The following is a 21134-nucleotide window of genomic DNA, read 5'->3' as shown; positions in this document are numbered from 1 at the left end:
TGAAAAGAGAACAATAAATGCAATGGTAGAATTCTTTCAGACAAGCAAGGGAATGGATCTTGAAAGATTAACTTCAGCCACGTTAATGAAGCTGGAAGAAATCAAGGAAAGAACTGCTACAGGTAGGATAGTAATAACTCTCACTTGAGGTGAACCCTTGAATATCTCAAAATGTTTCACTATGATTTTCTAAAAAAATTGCTTATGTTTTGATTGCTGACCAAATAGTATGATGTAGTTGCTCTCTTGGAGGGTTAGTGGATATTTTGTGGGAGGAACTTTGAGTTGAGGGAGAAATTAGTAGACTGTTACAAAAGTAACATCGTTACTCAAGGTGCATGATCTTCCAGGTGGATAACATCTCTTTATACGTTGACTGGTACAACTGTTTAACTGGTAAATAGCATTTACATTTCATGTCTCTTTATATTTAAGGATTAGCTCATATTATTGAGATGCGGAAAGTCCTTGACTTGAAGATTAATCTGAAACCTTCCTACCTTGTGGTGCCACAGACGGGTTTCTACCATGAAAAATCAGATTTGCTGATTCTGGACTTCGGTACATTTCAGGTACAAGTTCATACAAGCACAGAAGAAGAAAATGTCATTTTCTCTTAACATAGTAGTTGTCTGAAACCTTCTTGTTATCAGAAGGCGAAGATACGTGTGAATGTGTTTTCGCTTATTGTTTTTACTACCCAATACATTTGGGTTCAGAGCTGTTAAGTTGTCTTTGACATACTTGCACTAGCAAATGTTTTCCTTTTGTAATTGTAGTGGTAATTTAACATATCTGACTTCTTCAACAAAAAGCATGAAATTGTTTCTTTAAAAAAAAATAAAAAATACACCTCTATTAATAAAAGAGAATAGAATTTTTCTCCACTGAATCATCTTTTGTTTCACCTTCACTAGAATTAATAACATGTATGCAATTTGGAGACTTAATTTGATCTTTTCCTTTCTGTGTTTAGCTGAACAGCATAAATAAAGGCAGCAGTCAAGCTTCTAACTTTTCATCTTTAGAGGAGATTATGGATAAAGCTTATGACAAGTTTGAAGTGGAAATAAAAAATGTGCAGCTTCTTTTTGGAAGAACAGGTAACAAAAAACCATAGTTGCTGTTCACTCAAAAGATTGATGAAGGCTACCTACCTGAAATAAATATGGGGTTTTTTTGAAGAACAAAGGCAAACCAAACCCAGTAGTTAACTAAAAGATTATAATACACATCTGCTATTGAATTGTAGGGGAAAAAAAATGTTTAGTTTCTCTTCTAACCTGTTTGCTTTTGATTTGGAGTTGTGTATTTACTTTGATGCCAGGAAAAAACAGAAGTGCATAGAACTATTATGTATTCCGTCATGTGCAGGAAAATAAAGCTAAAATTGCCTTTAATACTTCATTTGGATTCAAATTTGTGCAGTCAACAGATTGAGAGGTGGTTGGTTTATGTTTATCTACCCGTGTATCTTGTTATTTATTTTAGGGTTCTGTGTTCAGATGTATCTTTTAGTGTAGAACTGGGCATGCTGATGCTAAGACGATACAGTACTACGCACTACTGAGAATAGATGTAAAAGCTCTTAAAATACATTCCTCAAATTGTTCTAAGTTTCTCTAGTTTCTGAGTAGGTTCTTTCTCTTTTTGGAGTCATGTTGATTGATTACTTCAATGATATCTTAATTAAAGCAATTGGCAAATGGTGGTGTTTCATCTATGTTTGCTGAACATTTGCAGGTGAAGACTGGAAGAAGGCTCGTTTTCAACATCCATCTACTTTGCACATATTACAGCCTATGGATATTCACATACAGTTGGCTAAATCAATGGTGGAAAGAGATACCAGGATGCCAAGGTAGTATGTTAATGTTGAAAGGACTTCTTTTTAATTACTATGTACTTACAGGAAAGAAAACTATTTTCTGTAAATGTTTAGTTACACTTGATAATTTGAAGGCATTAAGAAGTAAACAGAGCTTACTACTTGCATCAAACCTGTTTTGTCTAATAGTTCCCTGGTCACCTTCACTGGTTACTAACTATACTGTTTAAACTGAGTCCAAGACCTGTTTTTAATGTAGAATCACTAGCTTTACTGTGGTGTGATCTTTATGAGCAAGTATAGGTATTGGTAAGATTTAAATAAAAAATTGGTATGCTCTTTTTTTGTCTTGGAATTGAATCATATTTATATATATGTTTTAAAGGTTTAAAGTGTCAGGAGGACTTCCTTTGGTGCATGTCAGGCTTTCTGATCAGAAAATCAAGGCAGTTTTTGACCTGATTGATAGCATTCCATGGCCTCAGAAGTCATCTGTGTCAGTTCCAAGCACAAAGGTATGCTGACTGTAACTAAGAAAACTGAAATTACAAACATGAGAACTGAAGTGATCACTGCAAGTGTGAATTCCTGCTAATGTCTGTGGTCTCTTTCTCTTGAAGTAAGACATCTGTTACCAAGCTGAGTTAGGCAAAGTGTCTTCATTGTAACTTACCATCAGAACATGCTGAACTTATTTAGACAAGGCTTGCTTAGGTTTTGTTATTATTCTGCCAGTTTCCTTAGAAGTACTGGCAAAACTGACCTTTCTAAGTAATATGGGGAGGCAAGATGAAACATACACTGTTGATAGTAAGTATGACTAAACATACTAAGTTATACAAAATTTAAAGTAATGTGATTTTCTTAATTTTTTCTTTTTTCTCTCCCTTTAGGTACTGGCTATTCCCAAAATTCCTGGTGTTGCTAAAGGGTTGCTTAAAACACCCCAGCTGTTAGCAGAAATAGTGTCAGGTAAGAAGCTACAAATACAACTTTGTAAAAGTAGAAAACTGGCAGTTAGAAAATAGCTACTATTTTCAGGCTACTGTTGATTTTAAAACGTCTTATAAGGACAGTAGAGATCAGTATGATTTATCGTCTCTGACTTCAAGTATGTAAGAAGATCATAGATGCTGATATTACCTTAGAATAATAAACTTGCTGTCTTGAAAAAACAGTCTGGTGCTGCCACTTCTGGACACACACTTTGGAATGGGCACACAAAAAGAGTGAATAATATGTGTAAAAGATGTGTATACTTGCATTAAGAGGGAACATGTGGAAATAGGAGCATTTGTTTTCTGGCTGTTCTGGAGAAGAACTTTTCTCTAGTGGAACCTGGGAAACTTTTTTTCCTGGAGCTTACTTTATAACAGGCTTTCCTTAGATGTGTTCTTGAATGTCTAATGATACAGCTAAACTCTTGTGCTTTCCTTAATAGTGCTTTAATTTTGTTCACTTTTCATCTAACAGGGAAGAAAGCAGTATAGATCTAAAAAGTAGTATACTTTAGTCAGGTTAGATTTAAACTGCTCATACAGTTTAGACTCACACTGGGATGGGAGAGAGGGAGTGGAATATTTATCCTTGCTTCTGGAAGAAGCTTTCTAAGTAGGAAGTCTCTTCCCTTGTGTAGACTCTGAAGAAGAGGAATATTTTGATGTTGAGGACAATTCTGAAGCAACTGACAGGTCGCGAATTAAAGAAGAAGAAATAGGAAATAAGGAGCCTTCTGAAGAGGAACTGACAGATCTTCAGTTGAAGTTTGAAATTGAAGAGGTACATACCTTTAATTCCATTTTTACCTTCAATATAAAAAATATTTTAAAAACCCCCTACAAATTCCCTTATTCTCTTACCAATGATCCCTGGACTTAGTAGATGCAAAAATATATCCAGCAAACAAAAAATAGATGCACATTTCTAGGTATGAGTTCTTTATGGTATCTATATGAGTGTGTTTTTTTAAGATACAGTGTATGTTTATAAATAGCACACATTAACACCCCCTTACTGTGGTGTTTTTGATTGGGTATAATACCAATGCCAAGTCTTAATTTGGGAGTGGGTGGTGGGAAACTGGCACTGGAAGAACAAAGCAAATACCCAGATAGGTCACTTGCAAAAGGCACATCCTAAAATTGTTCTAAGATATTTATATCTTACCATCAGGCAATCATTTTTTAGGTCTTTAAATCTGTATAGAAATAAAACTTCCAGTAAAGCAGGGGTGGCATTAATTTTGTACTTGCTTTCGTTGCTGGTTTGAATGGTGAGTGTATGATATGTGAGGAGGTGGTATAACTGTGTTGTTTGTTTGTCCAGGTTTTAGTAGAACTCACCAGGCAAGAGAAGAAAATTGAGGAAACAGTACTTGTATTTGATGTCCTGCATCTTGGGACAGATGCTACTGTCAAAACCTATAATTTAGCAGCTGTATCTTATTTAAAGAAAATAAGCTTGGATTACTATGAAATTGGAGGTAATAAGCAATGGAAGTATACTAGTGTGTGTGTAAATATATAGATTTAATCTGAAACTGTGGCTCTCCTGTGTCTTGTGCTTACTGAAGTTCAGATGTTCTGGTTTTCTGGTTATGCTACTTTGTGTGCAACTGGCCATAGGCAGTGCTTGTCCCATTGCTAGAGATGAAGCTCTGGACTCCCACCATAATGCTTATTGGATAAATAGTCATTTTAGTGCTTAATCCTGGGATTGAGAAGAAATACAGACTTGCCATTTTGTACTTCACAAAGAGAAACCAGTGATTCCTGCTTTGGCAGGGGGGTTGGACCCAGTGATCTCTTGAGGTCCCTTCCAACCCCTACAATTCTGTGATTCTGTGATTCATGTTTGATGATGCAATGTTATTTTAACTAACAGTGTTGACAGAAAATCGTTACCTTCAAGGCACAAATTGTTTGTAATAGAAATTTCTCTGACTTTTGTGCACTTCATGTGGTATGTTGCAGGTAAAAAAGCACCCATTCATCTAATTAGTTCCTCAGATAAACCTGGCTTAGACCTTCTGAAAGTGGACTATATCAAGGTATACATAAATCTTAAAAAATTTATTTTTAAACCAATTAAGTATATTGCCAAGTCTTAAACCTGCTGTTCAGAGCTAGCAGGTTGTTTTCTATCTTCTGAAGAGCACAGTGACTGGTTGGAACTAATATTAACCTTCATGTGAATTGTTATGTTTAGGCTGACAGAAATGGGCCACACTTCCAGGCAAATTTTGACAACACTGAACAGATGATACAAGTGAGTGCTTCTTGCAGGTTTTACTACTTAGTTTCTTTTGCTTGCTTGCTTGCTTACTTGCTTGGGGAGGACTCAATAAGGGTTTTTTGCTTTCCTGTTTCTCCCCTGGCCTTGCACCAGGGACTTTTAAAATGTTAAAATGTATTTGGAAGGTTTTATACAACTTAATGTAAGAGCTGTATGTTTAGTCTGTTTCTTAATTGTAACAAAAACTTGCTAGCTTAGCTCATGTGGATGAAGTTAGAAATTAAGCATGCATGTGTCTTCTCATGTGTCTGGGATCATGAAGTTCACTTGCTCAGTAGGGGAAAATGTAGGGGCAGTCTAGAAGCCTTTCCCTTTCCTCTCAAGTAACCTGTTTCTATTGTGAACACCACATGATCAGCACTGACTAAATTTACTAAGATGCCTAAAATCTATTTCTGAGTGATGTTTAGTTTTGGCTTTTTTCCCAGGAAAAGGGTGCAAGGGAGCATGTTTTAATTCTTCACTCTGAATTACGACTCGGGAGCTTGCGATACTGCATTTTCCTCTCTATCATGTTTGTCATAGACTCTAGAATGATGACTCTGTCTGTTTATGGTTATTGGAATATAGGGACATATTTTACAAAGTTATGTACTTGCTGTATGAAAGTCTGACTTAAACTAATGGTGTATTTTTGAGTCAGACTTTAAGGAAAAACAAGTGTCTTGAGGAATCCTGGAAATGAACTACAAAGGGCTGTCAGTTTGTTGTTGTCATATGGAATCTCATCTTTTCAACAGGTAACATTTTCCTCATTGAACCTGCTACTGCATACAGAGGCCCTTCTGTCTGCTGTCAGTTTTCTGACAGCTGTTAGTCCATCAGGCAGTGAAACGGGTAGAGATGCGCCGCTTAAAGGTGGAAAGCAGGAAGAGGACACTCGGTTGCGGAAAGGTACAGTTGTCTTGTCACAGTATTGGTTCTGAATGTGTTGTGTGCTGGCAAAACAATCAAACTGGAGCAACCTCTTCAGATATGTAGTAGGGGGTGAAGATCAAAACTCAAGTGACTGTGGCTCGCCTGGCTGGAGGCCTGATTAAAAAAACCCCCAAAACTAACAAAACAGTTACATTCATAAGTGGCTTTTTCAGGCGAGCTTTCTGTTCATCTCTTTCATTGCCATTCTACAAGTAGATGTGAATTTCAGTAAATGAGAGTTCTTTCAGGTTTGGGGACTCAAATAGCACAGTCTTACTGTTCGTGCTAAAATAAAGCAGATGACATAAAGTACTACTTATTGATCTAGGTAATTGAAATATACTGTTAGAGAAGTAGTCAAGTCCTTGACAGCCTAGTGAAAATTTTACTGTTTTGGTGGCACTGAAACAAAACAATACATTCATAGTAAAGTAGGCTCAGAGCAGCTGCACTATCTTTCTTACTAAGTGAAAATATCAAGCACCAGGTGAACTGGAAATGAGGTGTCCAGTGGAGGACTCTTCAGAATTGCTTGTGATTTTTAAATGGGCTCTGCTTGAATCTGCAGGCTAAAAAGAAACTGCTGCTGTGTACAAGTTTAACCAAGGCCATAAATATTTGAGTTCTTGGATAAGCACTTTGCTACTCCTGGTTAGTGAAGGTACAATGAGGTCTGAGGTCTTCTGGTTACAGTCTGTTTACAGACTTAGCTATGATAGTGGTGATGAAAGAAGCTCTAAGAAACAAAACTAAGTCATCTGAATGCCTAACAGACCCCCTAGGCCAAAACAGCTCTCAAATAACCTTCGGACTTTAAGGGAAACTATGAATCATATGTACTTAAAAACCTCCAACCTTCTTTTTCTCTCATTTCTAGTGGTTCGATCTTCCAAGGATAAGGATGTCTTTGACTTCAAGCTTTTTGCCAAGCTGGATGCCTTCTGTTTAAATATTTGCGATGAAAAAAAGAACATAGCAGAGATCAAGATACAAGGTATTAAATCCTTTGTGAGTGGCGACTAATCTAGTAGTTGAGTTTCAAAGCAACTGCTAATAATTGGACTAAAAGATACCTAAGGTGTATATTTTCAGCATCAGACTTTTTTTTCTTTTTTAAAGTTGTTATTTGTACAAGTGTGGCTTGTGGTATTATTTTCAAAGTCAGCCTTCTAGTCTGTTGTTATATTTTATCCTCTAGCTAGAAAAACATGATAGAGTTTTCTTCTGGTAATTAGGTTCATGTATTGAAGAAGTTGAATAGTGTGTGGCTCCGTCTGTTGTACTAAGCTTGGAATATTTTCCTGGCATACCTCAATTATTTAGGATTAAAAAACCACAATGCAACTGTCGCCTTTGGTTTTGAACTCTTAGGGGTTTTTTGGGTCCTTGTTTTGTTATTCTTTTTGATTGTTTCTTTACCCTTAGAGCTATCAATAGTTCTCTGAAGGGGGGTGAAGTTTCCATTCCAAGTTTACTTACAGCTGTCATTTTAATACTTGCACAAACTGTCTCTTAGCATAGATATTTAAGAGTGTGTGGCTTGGTCCCATTGCTAGATCTTGTGATGTATTCACATGACATTTTGTATGCAAAAGTATATTTCAATACAGCATAATAGCATCTTTTTTTTTTTTAAATCTGAGTAAATTCAGCTGATTGATTATTAAGAGTTGTATTATTGCTTGAATATTTTTCTGTGAATAACTCATTTCTTGCCAAAGATTATTGGTGTTGAGAAAGTATCTGTATTAGAAATTTTTCTCTTATGTTTTATTCAAAGCTGTGGTATGGTCACATTGAGTTTAATAGCAGGCAGCATGGTGTAAGGATTTCAGTTTGAACCCTAGGCAAGATACCTTTGTGTCTGATAAAATGTAAAAAGTCTCCATTTCTGGAACTTAAAATACTTTTTTTTATTATTCTGAAGAAATTATGGTAGTTGGGGTATTACTTCTTAACATTCTGATTTGGATACAAGGAGACCAAAATGCCTTGGATCAAATAGAGCTCCCTAATTTACAGTCATTTCAGCAAGGGATGTGGTAACTGGCACTTGATTTGGAAGCAGAGGAGAGGAGCAAGTGTGTTTAGGTATTTTTTGGTGGGTTTTGGAAAAATCTTTATAGAATATAGCTAAGTATTAAGGAAATTCTGTTGCAATGTACACTTTCCGTAAGCTTTCTCACCTGGTGTTGTTTGTCCCCACCCTAAAAAGGAGTGTTACTTCTGTTGTGCAATACTACTGTTTCTCTCTTCATACTTCACAGGTCTTGACTCATCACTGCTCCTTCAACCAAGTCACACTGTATTCTTTGCCCGACTTAAAGACATAGTTGTCACAGATGTGGATTCAAGGACCCTTCATACCCAAGTACACAACTACAAGATTTTAAGCTTTACTTGATTCTTGGTTTTGTGTGTATACAAGTAAAGTGTAGCACATGTTCTTATTTGACTCTTTTAAAATATTTGATTTGTCAGAAATGCCTATTTCCAAATAAGATAAATGGTTAAACATAGTTTTACTATTGGAAGAGTGGATGTCCAAAAGGATTAAATAAAAGGTGATAAATCAATCTAGTTTGGGCATCTGATAGGCTCATGATATATTTAGTAATTCTTTGTTTCAAGTACCTTTCATAGAAGCTGCTGATGAATGGTGGGTACTGTTTTTCTCTCTCTAGGCTGTGTCTATAGTAGGAGATGAAGTTTTCAGTTTCAATCTGACATTAGATCCATATGCTACCGAGGGAGAAGCCTACACTGACATGTCAAAAGTGGATGGTACTGTATCCTTGAAAGTAGGCTGCATCCAAATAGTGTACCTTCACAAATTTGTCATGTCTCTTCTGGTAAGTCTTTTTTTCCATTGTTTGTTTCTCATGCTTTCTTAAATTGGTTGTCTTTTGATGTGTCCTCAGTACAAGTGGTAACTTAAGTTTCTGAAAAAGAAAAGATTTAGATTTTTTTTAATGTATTATAAAAAAACTTTAAGCTTTAACTGGTTTAAACTTGCAGTTTCAAAAAGAAGGACACAGAGCATGTGGGTCGCTTCCTACGCTCTGCTTTGTCAATGCAGAAAAGCTTTGTGTTATTAAGGTGTTTCTAAGGTTTTGTGTTCACTGCATCCTCTCCATACTGGGAACAACCTGAATTCATTGTAAATATATCTGAGCTAACATTAGGGACAGAAATTTCTGTGAGGCTAGATGCTATGTGGATGGCAAATTAATCATTGTAAACACCTGTACTTTTGCTAGGTATTACCTGGGGGCAAAGAGGGGCTCTAAAATTGTCTGTGTCCCCAAAAGCTAATGCAGTAAAGGAATCTTGTAGCTAATGAAGGAAGAAAACAGAGATGGTTTTAAAATGAGTCATTTGTACTGGGTAATATATTTTTGCCCTTCTATTGGAGGTCATGATGGAAAGCACTCACTAGTCTTTCCTCAGAAGAAGTTAAACATAGTACCTAGCATACCTGGTGGTGGGTTATGGTTGATGATGCAAAATGAGTGTAAAAAATACCCCCAAAACCCAAACAAAAAAACCCCTCCACCAAAACAACCAGCCAACAAATATTGTCAAACCAACCAAACCTCCTCCAAAACTCAGACCTCTTCACAAACATTTCTTCTTTCTTTTCAACTGATTATTGTAGACCTTCTTGAACAACTTCCAGACAGCTAAGGAAGCACTGAGCACTGCTACAGTCCAAGCTGCAGAAAAGGCTGCTACCAGTGTAAAAGACCTTGCTCAAAGGAGTTTTCGACTTGCAATGGATATTCACTTGAAAGCACCAGTTATAGTCATTCCTCAGTCCTCAGTTTCCCCCAATGCTATAGTTATAGATCTTGGCTTGATTAAGGTTCAGAACCAGTTTAGCTTGGTGGCTCCAGAAGGCAGTTTGCTCCCTCCAGTCATTGACAAAATGGATGTACAGCTGACAAAGCTGAAACTGTCTAGGTAAAGTGTACTTTAAGTAATTCCTTAACTAATTGGTAATATTAATGCTCTGTAGCATATGGATCTACTTGTTGGTGACAATGTCAAATATTTGGTCTTGAAATACTGACCTGTTATCTTGACAAATAAATTAGCAGTAAAATAAAATACTGTTCTGCTCAGGAACAGATTGTTTAAATTTGAGATTTGAAGATGTTACTTTCAAAATACAACAAATGACTTCAATTCTAAGTTCCTTACCATGTGTTTTGTTGTTTGGTTTTGTGCCCCCCCTCTTTGTTTGAAGGACCACTATGGAGACAAGTCTGTCGCATTCAGACATTCAGATACTTCACCCCATTAATTTAAGCCTGTCTGTGAAACGAAATCTATCTGCAGCTTGGTTTTACAAATTGCCAGTACTGGAGATCACAGGGTATCTGGATACAATGAATGTAAGTTTTGTGAGAAGGTAGTGTTGAGAAGCTTGTGATACTACTTCGTAACTTTCTCTCTCCATTGGATGACCTCAAGATAGTTGTTTTTTGTGGCATTGGAATACTTGTGAAAGAAAACAACAGATAGATCTTGGGTGAAACTGGAGTGAAAATATGTAGTAGCAAGCTATTTACAGGAGAATATTGCAGTCTTTGTCATTGCTTTTAATATATTTATTGTTACAGCTTCAGAAGTTCCAACCTTCTTTATTCATCTAACCCTTTAACAATTAGCTGTTAAATTGCCTTGTCCTTCGTGCTGCTGACAAAATGAGCACTCCTTTTGCCAGCCACTGTTGTTTTGCTTTGTTAGCTAACAAGAAGTTTAAAGAAAAATGTGGTTTTTTTCCTCAGAGCTGTCATCTGTATTTTTACAGGTTGTGTTAACTCAAGAGGATTTGAATGTCTTTCTCAAAGTGTTGACAGAAAACCTTGGTGAAGCAGAAGCAGAACAAACTCACACAAAAGCAGTACAGCACCAAGAAGGTCAGGGATGGAATTTGTCATGAATATTAACTGTGTTAGCTTTAAGGAATAATGAAAAGCCTCTATTATGCAAGTGTAGATCTGAGAAAATGACATGTGATAAAATCTTCTCTTTACAAGGACAGTGTTCATACTTTAATACTTAAAAAAAAGTGGAAAGATTATCAGACAAAATTTGGTAATTGTGAGCTAAATTGCCACAGAGCTAACAAGGTATTGAGATGGCAGAGGAATCTTGTTGACAGAACATGTTTCTGTTCTCTTTGCCTGTTGTGAAGGTAAAGGCTCTGCTTATGGAAACATTGGTACCTTATCCTGTCTGAAAGAACGGCTTACATGGCTGTGTTTCTTGGGCTGAATGAATGATGGCAATTACAAAAGTTAACCAATTTATTGAATGCTTCAGGTAAAACCCAAGAAATGGAGAAATCTGTCTTGATGCAGGATACGAGTGTTCCAGAAGGAATGCTGTCTGAAAAAAGCAAACTAACATTAAACAAAGATGTAGTCAATATGTTACTGAATTTTGAAATCAAAGAGGTATGTATCTATCTGTAAAAATAATTTTTCCTGAATCCAGTACTCAAATTGATTTCTTGGAAGTAGTGAGCTCTTTCCAGTTAAAAAATACATGATAACTGTTTAAAAATAATAGTACATAACAATACAATCCCCACCCCGCACAACAAAATAGCTCTCTGGAACCCAGGCTCTTTAGCTGTTTCTTTAGGTGTTTTGTGTCCTCAATCAGCATGTAAGTATCCAGTGCATACCACTGGTAGCTTTTGGCAGCTTCTAACTTTCAGATTTTCTGTTGTGGCTGTGAAGACTTTTTGTTTCAGTGGTGGGACTGAGCCACCGTACAGGCAGGACTGTGGTACTCCCATCTGGTCATATTTAATATGTCTGAGAAACAATTCTGTCTTGTTTAATGTGGCCTTACATGTCACATGGAAATTTTTCCTAACATAGTATCCACATTGTCTGCGGACTCTATGTTGGGTGATTAATGATAAAATGTGAATTTGTTGATGTACAAGGAGTATGCCACAACCAGGCAGACTAAGTGTTGAACTCTTGGAAATTCTTGTGTGGGAAATTGTTAGGTTGAGGTGTGATATTATTTCCCAAGAATGGAAAATAATTGTCTCGTGAAATAATTGCATTCAAATTATTCATTCACAATTACATCTAGTTCTCTACTTGAATTTTCAGCTATGTTTAGAAAGAAAAGGTTTTCTTCTCTTATTTCAACTTTCATATCAGAGTAATGCTTAAAATACTCTATAAACGAAGTATTTTAATGTTGAAATATTTGTGTCCTTTATTATTTGCATAGTATTAGATATTCACAGTTTGATTCATGTTTCTATTCTCATTGGCCCTTCCTTCCAGACCAGTATAATTTTAGTAACTTTCTTCCCTTTTCAAACTCTGTAAGTAACGTTTTGTAATGTTTCATTACAAAACTAAAGCATAGCTTAACAGGGTGAAGATAGGCCAACAAAATTAATAGCTAGCTAAATTAAGAGACTTGAGATTTTTGTTTTGTTAATGAAGCATTTATGAAGTGATTGGTTACATTAGCAAACTGATGATGCAAGTTCTCTTTGTAAAAAAGGTGAAATGTCTAGATTAATACTAGTTGTGGAGCTTGCTGGGTGATAATGCCCAGTTATAACTGCATGTTATGATACCTTGGCAGCTTTACTGAAATAATGAACTTACTTACCTTTCAATATTCAAGGTTGTGATAACCTTGATGAAGCAGGTTGAGAAGGAGAGGTATCCATTGCATACTCTAACTGTGCTACAGCTTGGAACCGAAACCAAGGTTAGAAATCATGAGTTGACTGCAGCAGCTTATCTGAAAAAAATTACCATGAGATGCATTGAAATAAATGGTAAGTCTTCTAGAAAAATGGTGTGTGGTCATCCAGTGTGTGCAGTCAACATTTGTAGCAAAAGTCTAGCATGTTCAGAAATAAGGATTAGGGGATGTGAGGACAGGAGGTTACATGCCAGATTTGCTTGATGCTGTCCCATGTAATTTAGATGTAATTGTATTTGTTTTACCTGATAATCAAGTTCTACTCCTGTTGCAAGAGTTGGCTTGAGTTAATTTGTTTAACTGGCCTACTTTGGGTAGGAATGGTTGTTCCTGAGAAGTATTCTACCTGTTCAGAATGTTTTGATGAGTTCCTTGAGCCTGTGCTTTATGAGTAGTTGGGGCAGCACTGGAAATACCAAGTGCTTCCTTGATTGATCAGGGAACCATTCCAAGTGGAACAACTGGAATAGCCTAGTATTCAAACTAGAAACATATGGGTTTGAGTATTACAACCTATCAGTAGGAATGCAAAATGAATTTCAGGAATGCAAGCAGCTTTCCAATTTTGAATCATCCTTCAGGACCCAGTTGACTTTGATTAGTTTAATTAAAAAAGTGGATGCAGCATTTGACACGGTAGTGCTTAATCTTCAGCTTGTCAGTGAAAAGAGATGTTTACCTTGATTCTTTCAGCAGGAATAGTATATAATTAGTATATGCCATAGGTGGATCAAAGATGTTGTTTAGAAAAGCTTCAGAGTTTTTTGTTTCTTTATTTGCAGACTCAAAAGGAGATCCTCTTTGCATTATTAACTCTTCAAGTGAGACAGATGAACATCTTCTGAAAATGGAATACATTAAGGTTTTGATACCTTTTAACTAAGATTATATGGGCAATAAAAGAAGACCTCCATACACACTAGCCTGTGTTAGGTTTTTGTTTTTTTTTTCTTGTTTTAAAATCTGGAGGATCTGTATCTAAAACTTACCTAGGTCTTCTCCTAAATACTACTTTTCAACTTACTGTTTCATTTCACTCTGCTGTTTCCATATAGTGCTTGCATTATAAATCAACACAATTACTGAAATCACTGGTGAAACCAAATATTTGTATGTGTTCCTCTGTGAATAATACCAGTTAGTACTTTCTTTGCAACTTAATAGGTGAGATTAGTCTTTGCCTAGGTAAGTGAATGGGGGCCTCTCTCCAGGTGGTAAAACTATCATTTGAGGAGTTTTCTTGATAGCTGGAGTTTTTGAGCATTTCTTAAAAAAACAAAAAGTGCCCTTCAAAATGTCATGAACGTTTGGTTTTAGAACTAGTGGGTAACTCATATTCATCTATAAAGGCATAACTTCTAGAGAGAAAAGCTAATTAATTTGTTCTGACTGTGTACTAAGCATAAACTGATGTGGTTTAAATAGATCCTAGGTAAGATGAAGCTTTGTAACTGGACAATTGAACTTTCACAAAATATGTGTTAAAAGTATTGTGAGTACCCCCTTCTGGCTGCCTCAGTTGAATGCTTTATTTAGAGCCCTTGCTTCATCACATCCCTTGGTGGTTTTTTTGTAATGGGAATAATCCTTGTGTGTGTTGTAAACTGAGTTAACTCAGTAGTGACTGACTGTGTGCTTGGGCATTTTTTTTCTTCCTTTAGGCTGATCCTGATGGACCAGATTTTGCTACTACTTACAGAAGCACCAAGCAAAACATCAATGTAAGTACTGGATGTATTTAATTTATTGTTAAGCTTTTCAAACAGTAATGGTTGTGTGAACTTGTTAGTTGTCTGCTTTTTCTCTTCTTGTTGAAGGAAAAAACCCAAAAACCCCAACTAAAAAAACCTCATAAAAGTCCAACCCCCTGACTCTGTCATTGAAGCTGACTGCTTTATATTTAACTACTACAAAGAGAAGTCCAGGAGGAAAAAGATTGTGGATGATTTTTTTTAATGTTATGAAAATATTTTGTGTATTAATTAACTAAAACTGTATACTTTTAGCCAGATAAAATTTATAAGGTCATATTTTTAACTTTTCTCTGAGGACTGTAGGTGTGTTTTATTCCTGGAGTGTTACTCATTGCAGCTTGTGAAAAAGCCTTGTGTTTTGGAGCTTGAAAGTTTGTAACAGAGATGTGAGGTGATGTGTCAAACATGCTTTCTCAGAGGTCTTGTGTTCAATCAGTCCATTTTTTACTTCTTCTGAAAGCAACTATCCTCTGTCTAGTTTTCCCTGGCAGCAGTGACATCTGAAGTGTAGCAGGACACATTTAAAAAACCAAAATTGTTTCCTTTAAAGTAGTAGTGGTGGGTGGAGCTTGTTTCTTGACAGGGATATATGGAATTTGAAGTGCTTGGAGTACTTCGGAGTCAGGTAAACTGGCATCTCTTAATGTATCAGTGAAACCACTGTTTGTTCTGATGGCAAATTTTGAATTTTGTTCTGTTGTTTCATACTTACTAAAATATCTCTAGACATTGTTGTGGAGATATCAACCCAAGTGCTCAGTAGTCCATAATGAAAGGCAGCAGAACTTAGAGAGCTTATTGAAAAAGCAAAACTACGTGAAGCATCAGTGTTTAGACTGGCAAGGTTCCTCTGTATCTGTTTTGTGCTTCCCTTCCTTAACTTCTTCATCTGTTCTGGAGCTTGTGTGGTGTTGAGTTGAAAGAGAGTAGGGTGACATGATTGTGAAATTGAGCAAGATGTGTTTTTCTCAATTCTGTGATAGTAAATCTGAGTTGTCATGCAATAAGCTACTCTTAAATAACAATGTCACTTTGTTTTCTTGCCCCATTTTAGGTCATCTTTTCACGTTTGGATATAGTACTTCACACAGAGGCTTTGCTTTCCATCATGAGTTTTCTCACATTCAGCGTTCCCTCGGGTGGTCTTCGCGGTACTGACAAAGCATCAGACCACAAGTCTCAAATAAAACAAGAAAAAGGAAATGCTCTAAGACCAGGTACCGCGGTATTAGAAAGGCTCTAGTTTGATACTTAACAGCATCTAGCTTTTGGTTGCAATGCCAGTATTGAAGTGTATTTTGTGGAAAAACAAGGCATGCACAATTGTGCATGGGAAGAAACGACTTTTTTTAATTAAAAAAAAAGCTAGATAGTTTGCTGTTGCTTAACTTTACAAATTCTCTTGCATAATTTAACTTTTTCCTAAGAAGTGGAACAGTACCAAAGCCTTTGAGCAACCTGGCCTCGTGGAAGTTGTCCCTTCCCATAGCAGGGGGATTGGAACTAGATAATTGCAAAGCATCAGTGTCAGAACTTCTGTTGTTTTCCAATCTGAAGGCTCTTAAGAGTGCTTACATTGCTGAAAAGAAGCATTCTTGAGCTCCAGGGAAGCAAGAAGTTCTGAACTGAAAGATGTGTTGCTTATTTTAATAACTGCTATCTGTAACCTTGAAATAGTACGAGGTTTTTGTATGGAAGCTCCTTCAGAATGTTTTTTCAGTGTGGTTGATTCTTGTGTTTGTTACGTTGTTTGGGAAATGAAATTTCTAATCCTAAATCTATTGGGATTGAGTTTCCAGTAGCTGGCTGTTACCCTTGGTGTTCTGCAGGCACCTTGAGTTCTGCTGCAGAAACTTTTTTTACCTAATTTGCTTGAATTAGCCACGCTACTCTATACCAAAAGGAACATCTCATGTGAGAGAGAGTTCCAAATCATACTGCTGTGTGTAAGCTAGATACTAATGAGGAGAACAAACATCATATTGGTTGCTGTTTGCTTGTGTTGGTTAGTTGTTAGTTCTTGTGACAGAAGAAAACTGAGTTAATAAAGACTTATTTCGTATTTTGATTAGCAATCAGCAGTAACTTCCAGGGAATAACTGCAGGTTGCTTTTTGAATAGTACATACATATGCAAACCAAATCATCTAACTCATGTTTTCAGAAATTGATCTGTGACGTTCTTGTATGTCTTTTGTTTCCTGTCCAGTGTCTGGTAGTGCAGACCAGAGTGATATCTGTGAGTTAAAACTCACGGCAAAACTAAATGCATTCGGTATTACAGTGTGTGATCAGACCTGTGGGATTGCAGACATTAGAATACAAGGTAAGGATGTTTGGTTTAAATATTCAATTAGTTGGTGCTAGCAAGAAAGATATTATTCCCCTCCATTTATTCCCTTATGAAAGGCTCGTGTGTGCACTGCATATGTTTTGAATATATTTTGAATACATGACATGACAGTAGTTAAGTGTTGTAATAGCAAAAATACCTCTTTTGGCATCTTCAGTGCGAGGGGAGAAAATGTTTTACTTGGAAAAAGGAGGCAGCTAATTTCTAGGTGGAGTAAAATTAAAAAAGAAAAAAAAAAGAAGAAACCACATTATAAATAACACAAGCTTCCATGCTTTTACTAGCTAGATCCTAATAGAACTATTTGGAGTTGTCACTCTAGTCCAGAATCAATTTATTTTGGCAAATCTATCATGTGTTGCAGGGTGGCGACTTCTGTTTTGGGCTTAGGGCTGATTATTGTGTAGAAGAATGCTGGATTCTAAGCTATTCTTTCTATGTTTCTTCTTTTTTAATGCTGCTTTTTAAATGTTTGTTTAATAAATGCACTTCAGTAAATTGCTGTCTTCTGCTGTTTGTCTCAAACTAGGTATGGATGCATCTGTAGTCATGAAAACTAAAAAGATTAAAGTGTTTTCCAGACTGGAGGACATCGTAATTACAAATGTTGATCCAAAAACAATCCATAAAAAGGTGATGTGTTCTGCAGATTTTACATTAAAACATGTAACTTTCAGGTTATTCAATGACAACACTGTAGTTGATTTGCTGTGTCTGTATAATGCTAACCACAATGTAATACCAAATATTAAACAAAAATTAATTGGTTTATTTCCTTTATCTCAGGGAAACACAACATGCTTTCATTCAGTGTTTAATTTTTCAATCATGTTTGCATTGCTGTGCTTAACTGAGTGGCAAGGGTTAAGTTTGAAATGGACTATAGATAACTAAGAAGAGTCATACCGTAAAATCTCAGATTCAGTTTCCTTTGGTGCCTAGCATGTATGCATCCAGGTATTGCTGATAAGTAGCTGTTGATCTTTGTGGAACTATTTCTGATTTGATAAGTAATAATTCTAGCAATTTCTATTGCTGGGAGGTTTTAACTATATGGACTTAATTTTCTAGGCTGTCTCCATAATGGGAGATGAAGTGTTTAGATTTCAGATGTCGCTTTATCCAGATGCTACTGCAGGAGAAGCCTATGCTGATATGTCAAGGGTGGATGGTAAAATGTCTCTGAAAGTGGGCTGCATCCAAATAATTTACCTACATAAGTTCTTTATGTCTCTCTTGGTAAGGCATTAGTTTCAGTTCTTCTCTTGACATTAAAACTGTTTAAAAAAACCCCAAATGTAAGCAGGTCCTTGTGACCTGTACCTTGCAGTGAGCTGATGTACAAGCATATAGGAGTATGTTGCTGCAGTGTCGTTTAAGTTGCACTGCTTCATAGAAGAATGGCTCATATGGTGAAAGATGACAAAACAGGTAACAAATTTGACAGCTTTAACAATATCATAAAAACTAAATAGGTAAGCAGTGTCTTAGCTTGTACATGATTTTAACCTTTTTCTTTTTTGAAACTTGCCTTGTTGAATCAGATGATTTGTGGTTTTGACCATGGCTGTACTGTATGTAAGTTTACAAAAGTTTACCTTGCTTGCCTTTCGTGGCCAGGCTTATTTGCTCTTATCTTTTCCACTACCCATCAATAGCACTTCCTAAACAATTTCCAAACGGCACAAGAAGCCCTGACTGCAGTCACTGTCCAGGCAGCAGAAATGGCAGCTTCCAGCATGAAAGACTTTGCTAAAAAGAGCTTCCGCCTCTTAATGGATGTCAACCTGAAAGCTCCAGTTATAGTTGTTCCTGAATCTTCAACTTCATGTAATGCTTTGGTAGCTGATCTTGGCTTAATCAGAGTTCAGAATACATTCAAGCTGGTGTCTTCAGATGAATCTTCTCTTCCTCCAGTCATTGATAACATGGATGTACAGCTAACTGATTTGAAGTTATCAAGGTATACATGGAGTTTTCTTATGACTTAAGTGTTTGTCAAGAAAATGGGTCTTTGTTGTGTGTGCAGCCTCGCTCTATTATTTAAATACCATAGGCAATAAAAGCATACAAAAAACAAACACAGAAGTTTAGGAATGCTAATAGACCTTCGTGTCCATGATCTCTAACTCAGTTACTGTCCTCTCATTCCTTGTTTTTCCAAGAAATTTTAATCTTAAGCACATACCTGGGCATAACTGCATGTAAGCACACATTATTCATTTTAAATTAATTATAGCCATAGTTTTGCTAGATTAGTATGATGATATTTAGGATTCAGTGACTACTCATTTTTTTCCTGCTGCTTCCACTGTCTTTTGTAGGTGCATTATATCCACAGATTCTCAACCAGATTCTGAAATTTTGCATCCTGTGAGTTTGACTTTACTGGTCCAGAGAAATTTAGCAGCAACTTGGTATCATAAAACCCCAACAATTGGTATCAAAGGAGACCTAAAACCAATGCAGGTAATATCAGAACTGCATCATATTTTTAGCAGGTGAATGAACAGTCTTAACAAGACTAGAAAGTATTTATCACACAGTGTTAGTTCTGGTTGTAACTCCTACGTGTAACAAGTAATCGAGTATATTTTAGGAAAAATGGGCTAATTAATTTAGGCCTTTTGGCCAGGATCATTTTCACTAGACAGTTTGGTGGAAGCTGCATCTTGTTTCTTCAATGTTTGCATACTGTTGACAAAGATAGGGTTCTGTAGTGGAAAGAAATACTGTCACCAAAAAAACTTGTGGGCTTGTCACTTACAGATTGCACTCAGTGAAGATGATCTATCTGTTGTCATGAAAATTTTGCTTGAAAACCTTGGAGGGGCTTCTTCCCAGCCAAGTACTGTGCAAGAGAAAACTGAAGAGATGCAGATCATTAAAAAAGGCAAAGTTCCAACTGAATCTGGTATCTCGGAGGGTATGTTAAATTGCTATTTGCAAATTCAAACATCAAACTTAGTTGAAGCACTTAAATGTGTGTAAATAAATTCGTAACTGTTACCTCTGTATTGCCATTGCACATGTCAAGCTGTAAATGTCAATATACACACATACATGGAATCTGAGCTGTTGATGCTCAAAAGGTTTTGGAGTGTGTTTTTTTGCAATCCATCTTTTACAGACTAGTATTCTTCAGTCTGTCAGTGACTCCTGTAAGGTGCAGGTAGTTTAAAATAAGAGAAGCCAAACCACCTACCCCAGAATGTTAATGCACAATTATAATGACTGAGAGTATTATTAGTATTCAAATAGTGTTTGAATGCAAACATGTCTCTGGATGAAATACTTTCCCAAAATACCTTTTGTCCATACTCAGTGTCAAAAAAAAGCAGTTCAACCAATAGCTGAATAGGTGCTGTATGAGAAGCTGGAAAGAGTAGCGTTGAGTCCTTGAGAAGTCTTGGTACTTCCTGTAGCTTTTCATTGAAACAGATGAAAAACTGCTGTAAATTCATGGCAGCTTTTTTTAAAGCTTCTTAAACCTCTCTGTGCTAGGCAATTTTAGTATGTATTGACTAGAACAAAGTGATATTGAGTAAATAAAGAGTACAAATTGTTCTGAGTAGTTTTCTAGATGTAGAGCTTTTCCTTTTCCTATGACTTTCTGATCTTAATTTTAAACCAAAACAAACATAAAAAGCCTGGCACAAAAGCAACCCCAAACCCAGAAAAGCCACCCCCAAGCCCAGTGTTCCAAAGAAATGTAAGAATATTTTCTTTTCACTGACAGGTCCTCTTGCTTTTGGAGAAAAACCCATTTCTACTGTTCAGTCTTCTGCGGAATGTTACACAACACTGAAATTTGACTTCAATTTTGAGTCACTTGCAGTAACTCTCTACAATAGTGATGTGCATCAGGTTTGTGACAAAGCTTTTCACATACTGAAGGGGTGAGGGAATCGGCCTTCTCACATGGACAAAACTGAGGATATTAAGACAAAAATTTTCATTGGTTGTGTTGACTTTGTAATGCTTGCCCTGTTGAGCTTTTGCAAATTATCCTGGAACTTTAAGGTTTTATGGGCAGAGCATGTCCTTAATTTGAAGCACATAAGTACAGTTCTAAAAATCACATTAGAAAACCTTGAACCAAACAAAACCACCTACCATTTGATTCAGTCATTCAACACTTGATTCCAGGTATCCAAACTAGCAATCCAAACTTGAAAAGCAGGAGTTGCTGGCCTAGAGGATGGTAGTTGTATGCATGGAACCTGTATAGT

General features: G+C 36.4%; 1 protein-coding gene across 1 annotated transcript in view; it reads left to right on the top strand.

The window, feature by feature from the left end:
• VPS13C (vacuolar protein sorting 13 homolog C) overlaps positions 1-21134 on the top strand; it is a gene marked incomplete at its 3' end in the record, with an annotated part of 84603 nt that overhangs the window by 27768 nt on the left and 35701 nt on the right. The window contains exons 21-49 of the mRNA XM_084267973.1: positions 8-122; positions 436-572; positions 977-1103; positions 1744-1861; positions 2214-2343; positions 2722-2800; positions 3465-3607; positions 4154-4310; positions 4801-4877; positions 5036-5095; positions 5863-6016; positions 6918-7034; positions 8308-8411; positions 8725-8892; positions 9699-10003; positions 10290-10437; positions 10857-10965; positions 11372-11505; positions 12713-12869; positions 13579-13658; positions 14458-14517; positions 15605-15767; positions 16759-16875; positions 17432-17535; positions 17974-18141; positions 18561-18865; positions 19227-19371; positions 19672-19828; positions 20642-20769. Coding sequence (XP_084124099.1) covers positions 8-122; positions 436-572; positions 977-1103; positions 1744-1861; positions 2214-2343; positions 2722-2800; positions 3465-3607; positions 4154-4310; positions 4801-4877; positions 5036-5095; positions 5863-6016; positions 6918-7034; positions 8308-8411; positions 8725-8892; positions 9699-10003; positions 10290-10437; positions 10857-10965; positions 11372-11505; positions 12713-12869; positions 13579-13658; positions 14458-14517; positions 15605-15767; positions 16759-16875; positions 17432-17535; positions 17974-18141; positions 18561-18865; positions 19227-19371; positions 19672-19828; positions 20642-20769 — 3966 coding nt within the window. The remainder of the gene's footprint in view (positions 1-7; positions 123-435; positions 573-976; positions 1104-1743; positions 1862-2213; positions 2344-2721; positions 2801-3464; positions 3608-4153; positions 4311-4800; positions 4878-5035; positions 5096-5862; positions 6017-6917; positions 7035-8307; positions 8412-8724; positions 8893-9698; positions 10004-10289; positions 10438-10856; positions 10966-11371; positions 11506-12712; positions 12870-13578; positions 13659-14457; positions 14518-15604; positions 15768-16758; positions 16876-17431; positions 17536-17973; positions 18142-18560; positions 18866-19226; positions 19372-19671; positions 19829-20641; positions 20770-21134) is intronic.

Source organism: Gallinula chloropus, assembly GCF_964237585.1.
Source record: "Gallinula chloropus genome assembly, chromosome: 9".
Lineage (NCBI taxonomy): Eukaryota > Metazoa > Chordata > Aves > Gruiformes > Rallidae > Gallinula > Gallinula chloropus.
This window is presented reverse-complemented; position numbering and strand designations above follow the sequence as displayed.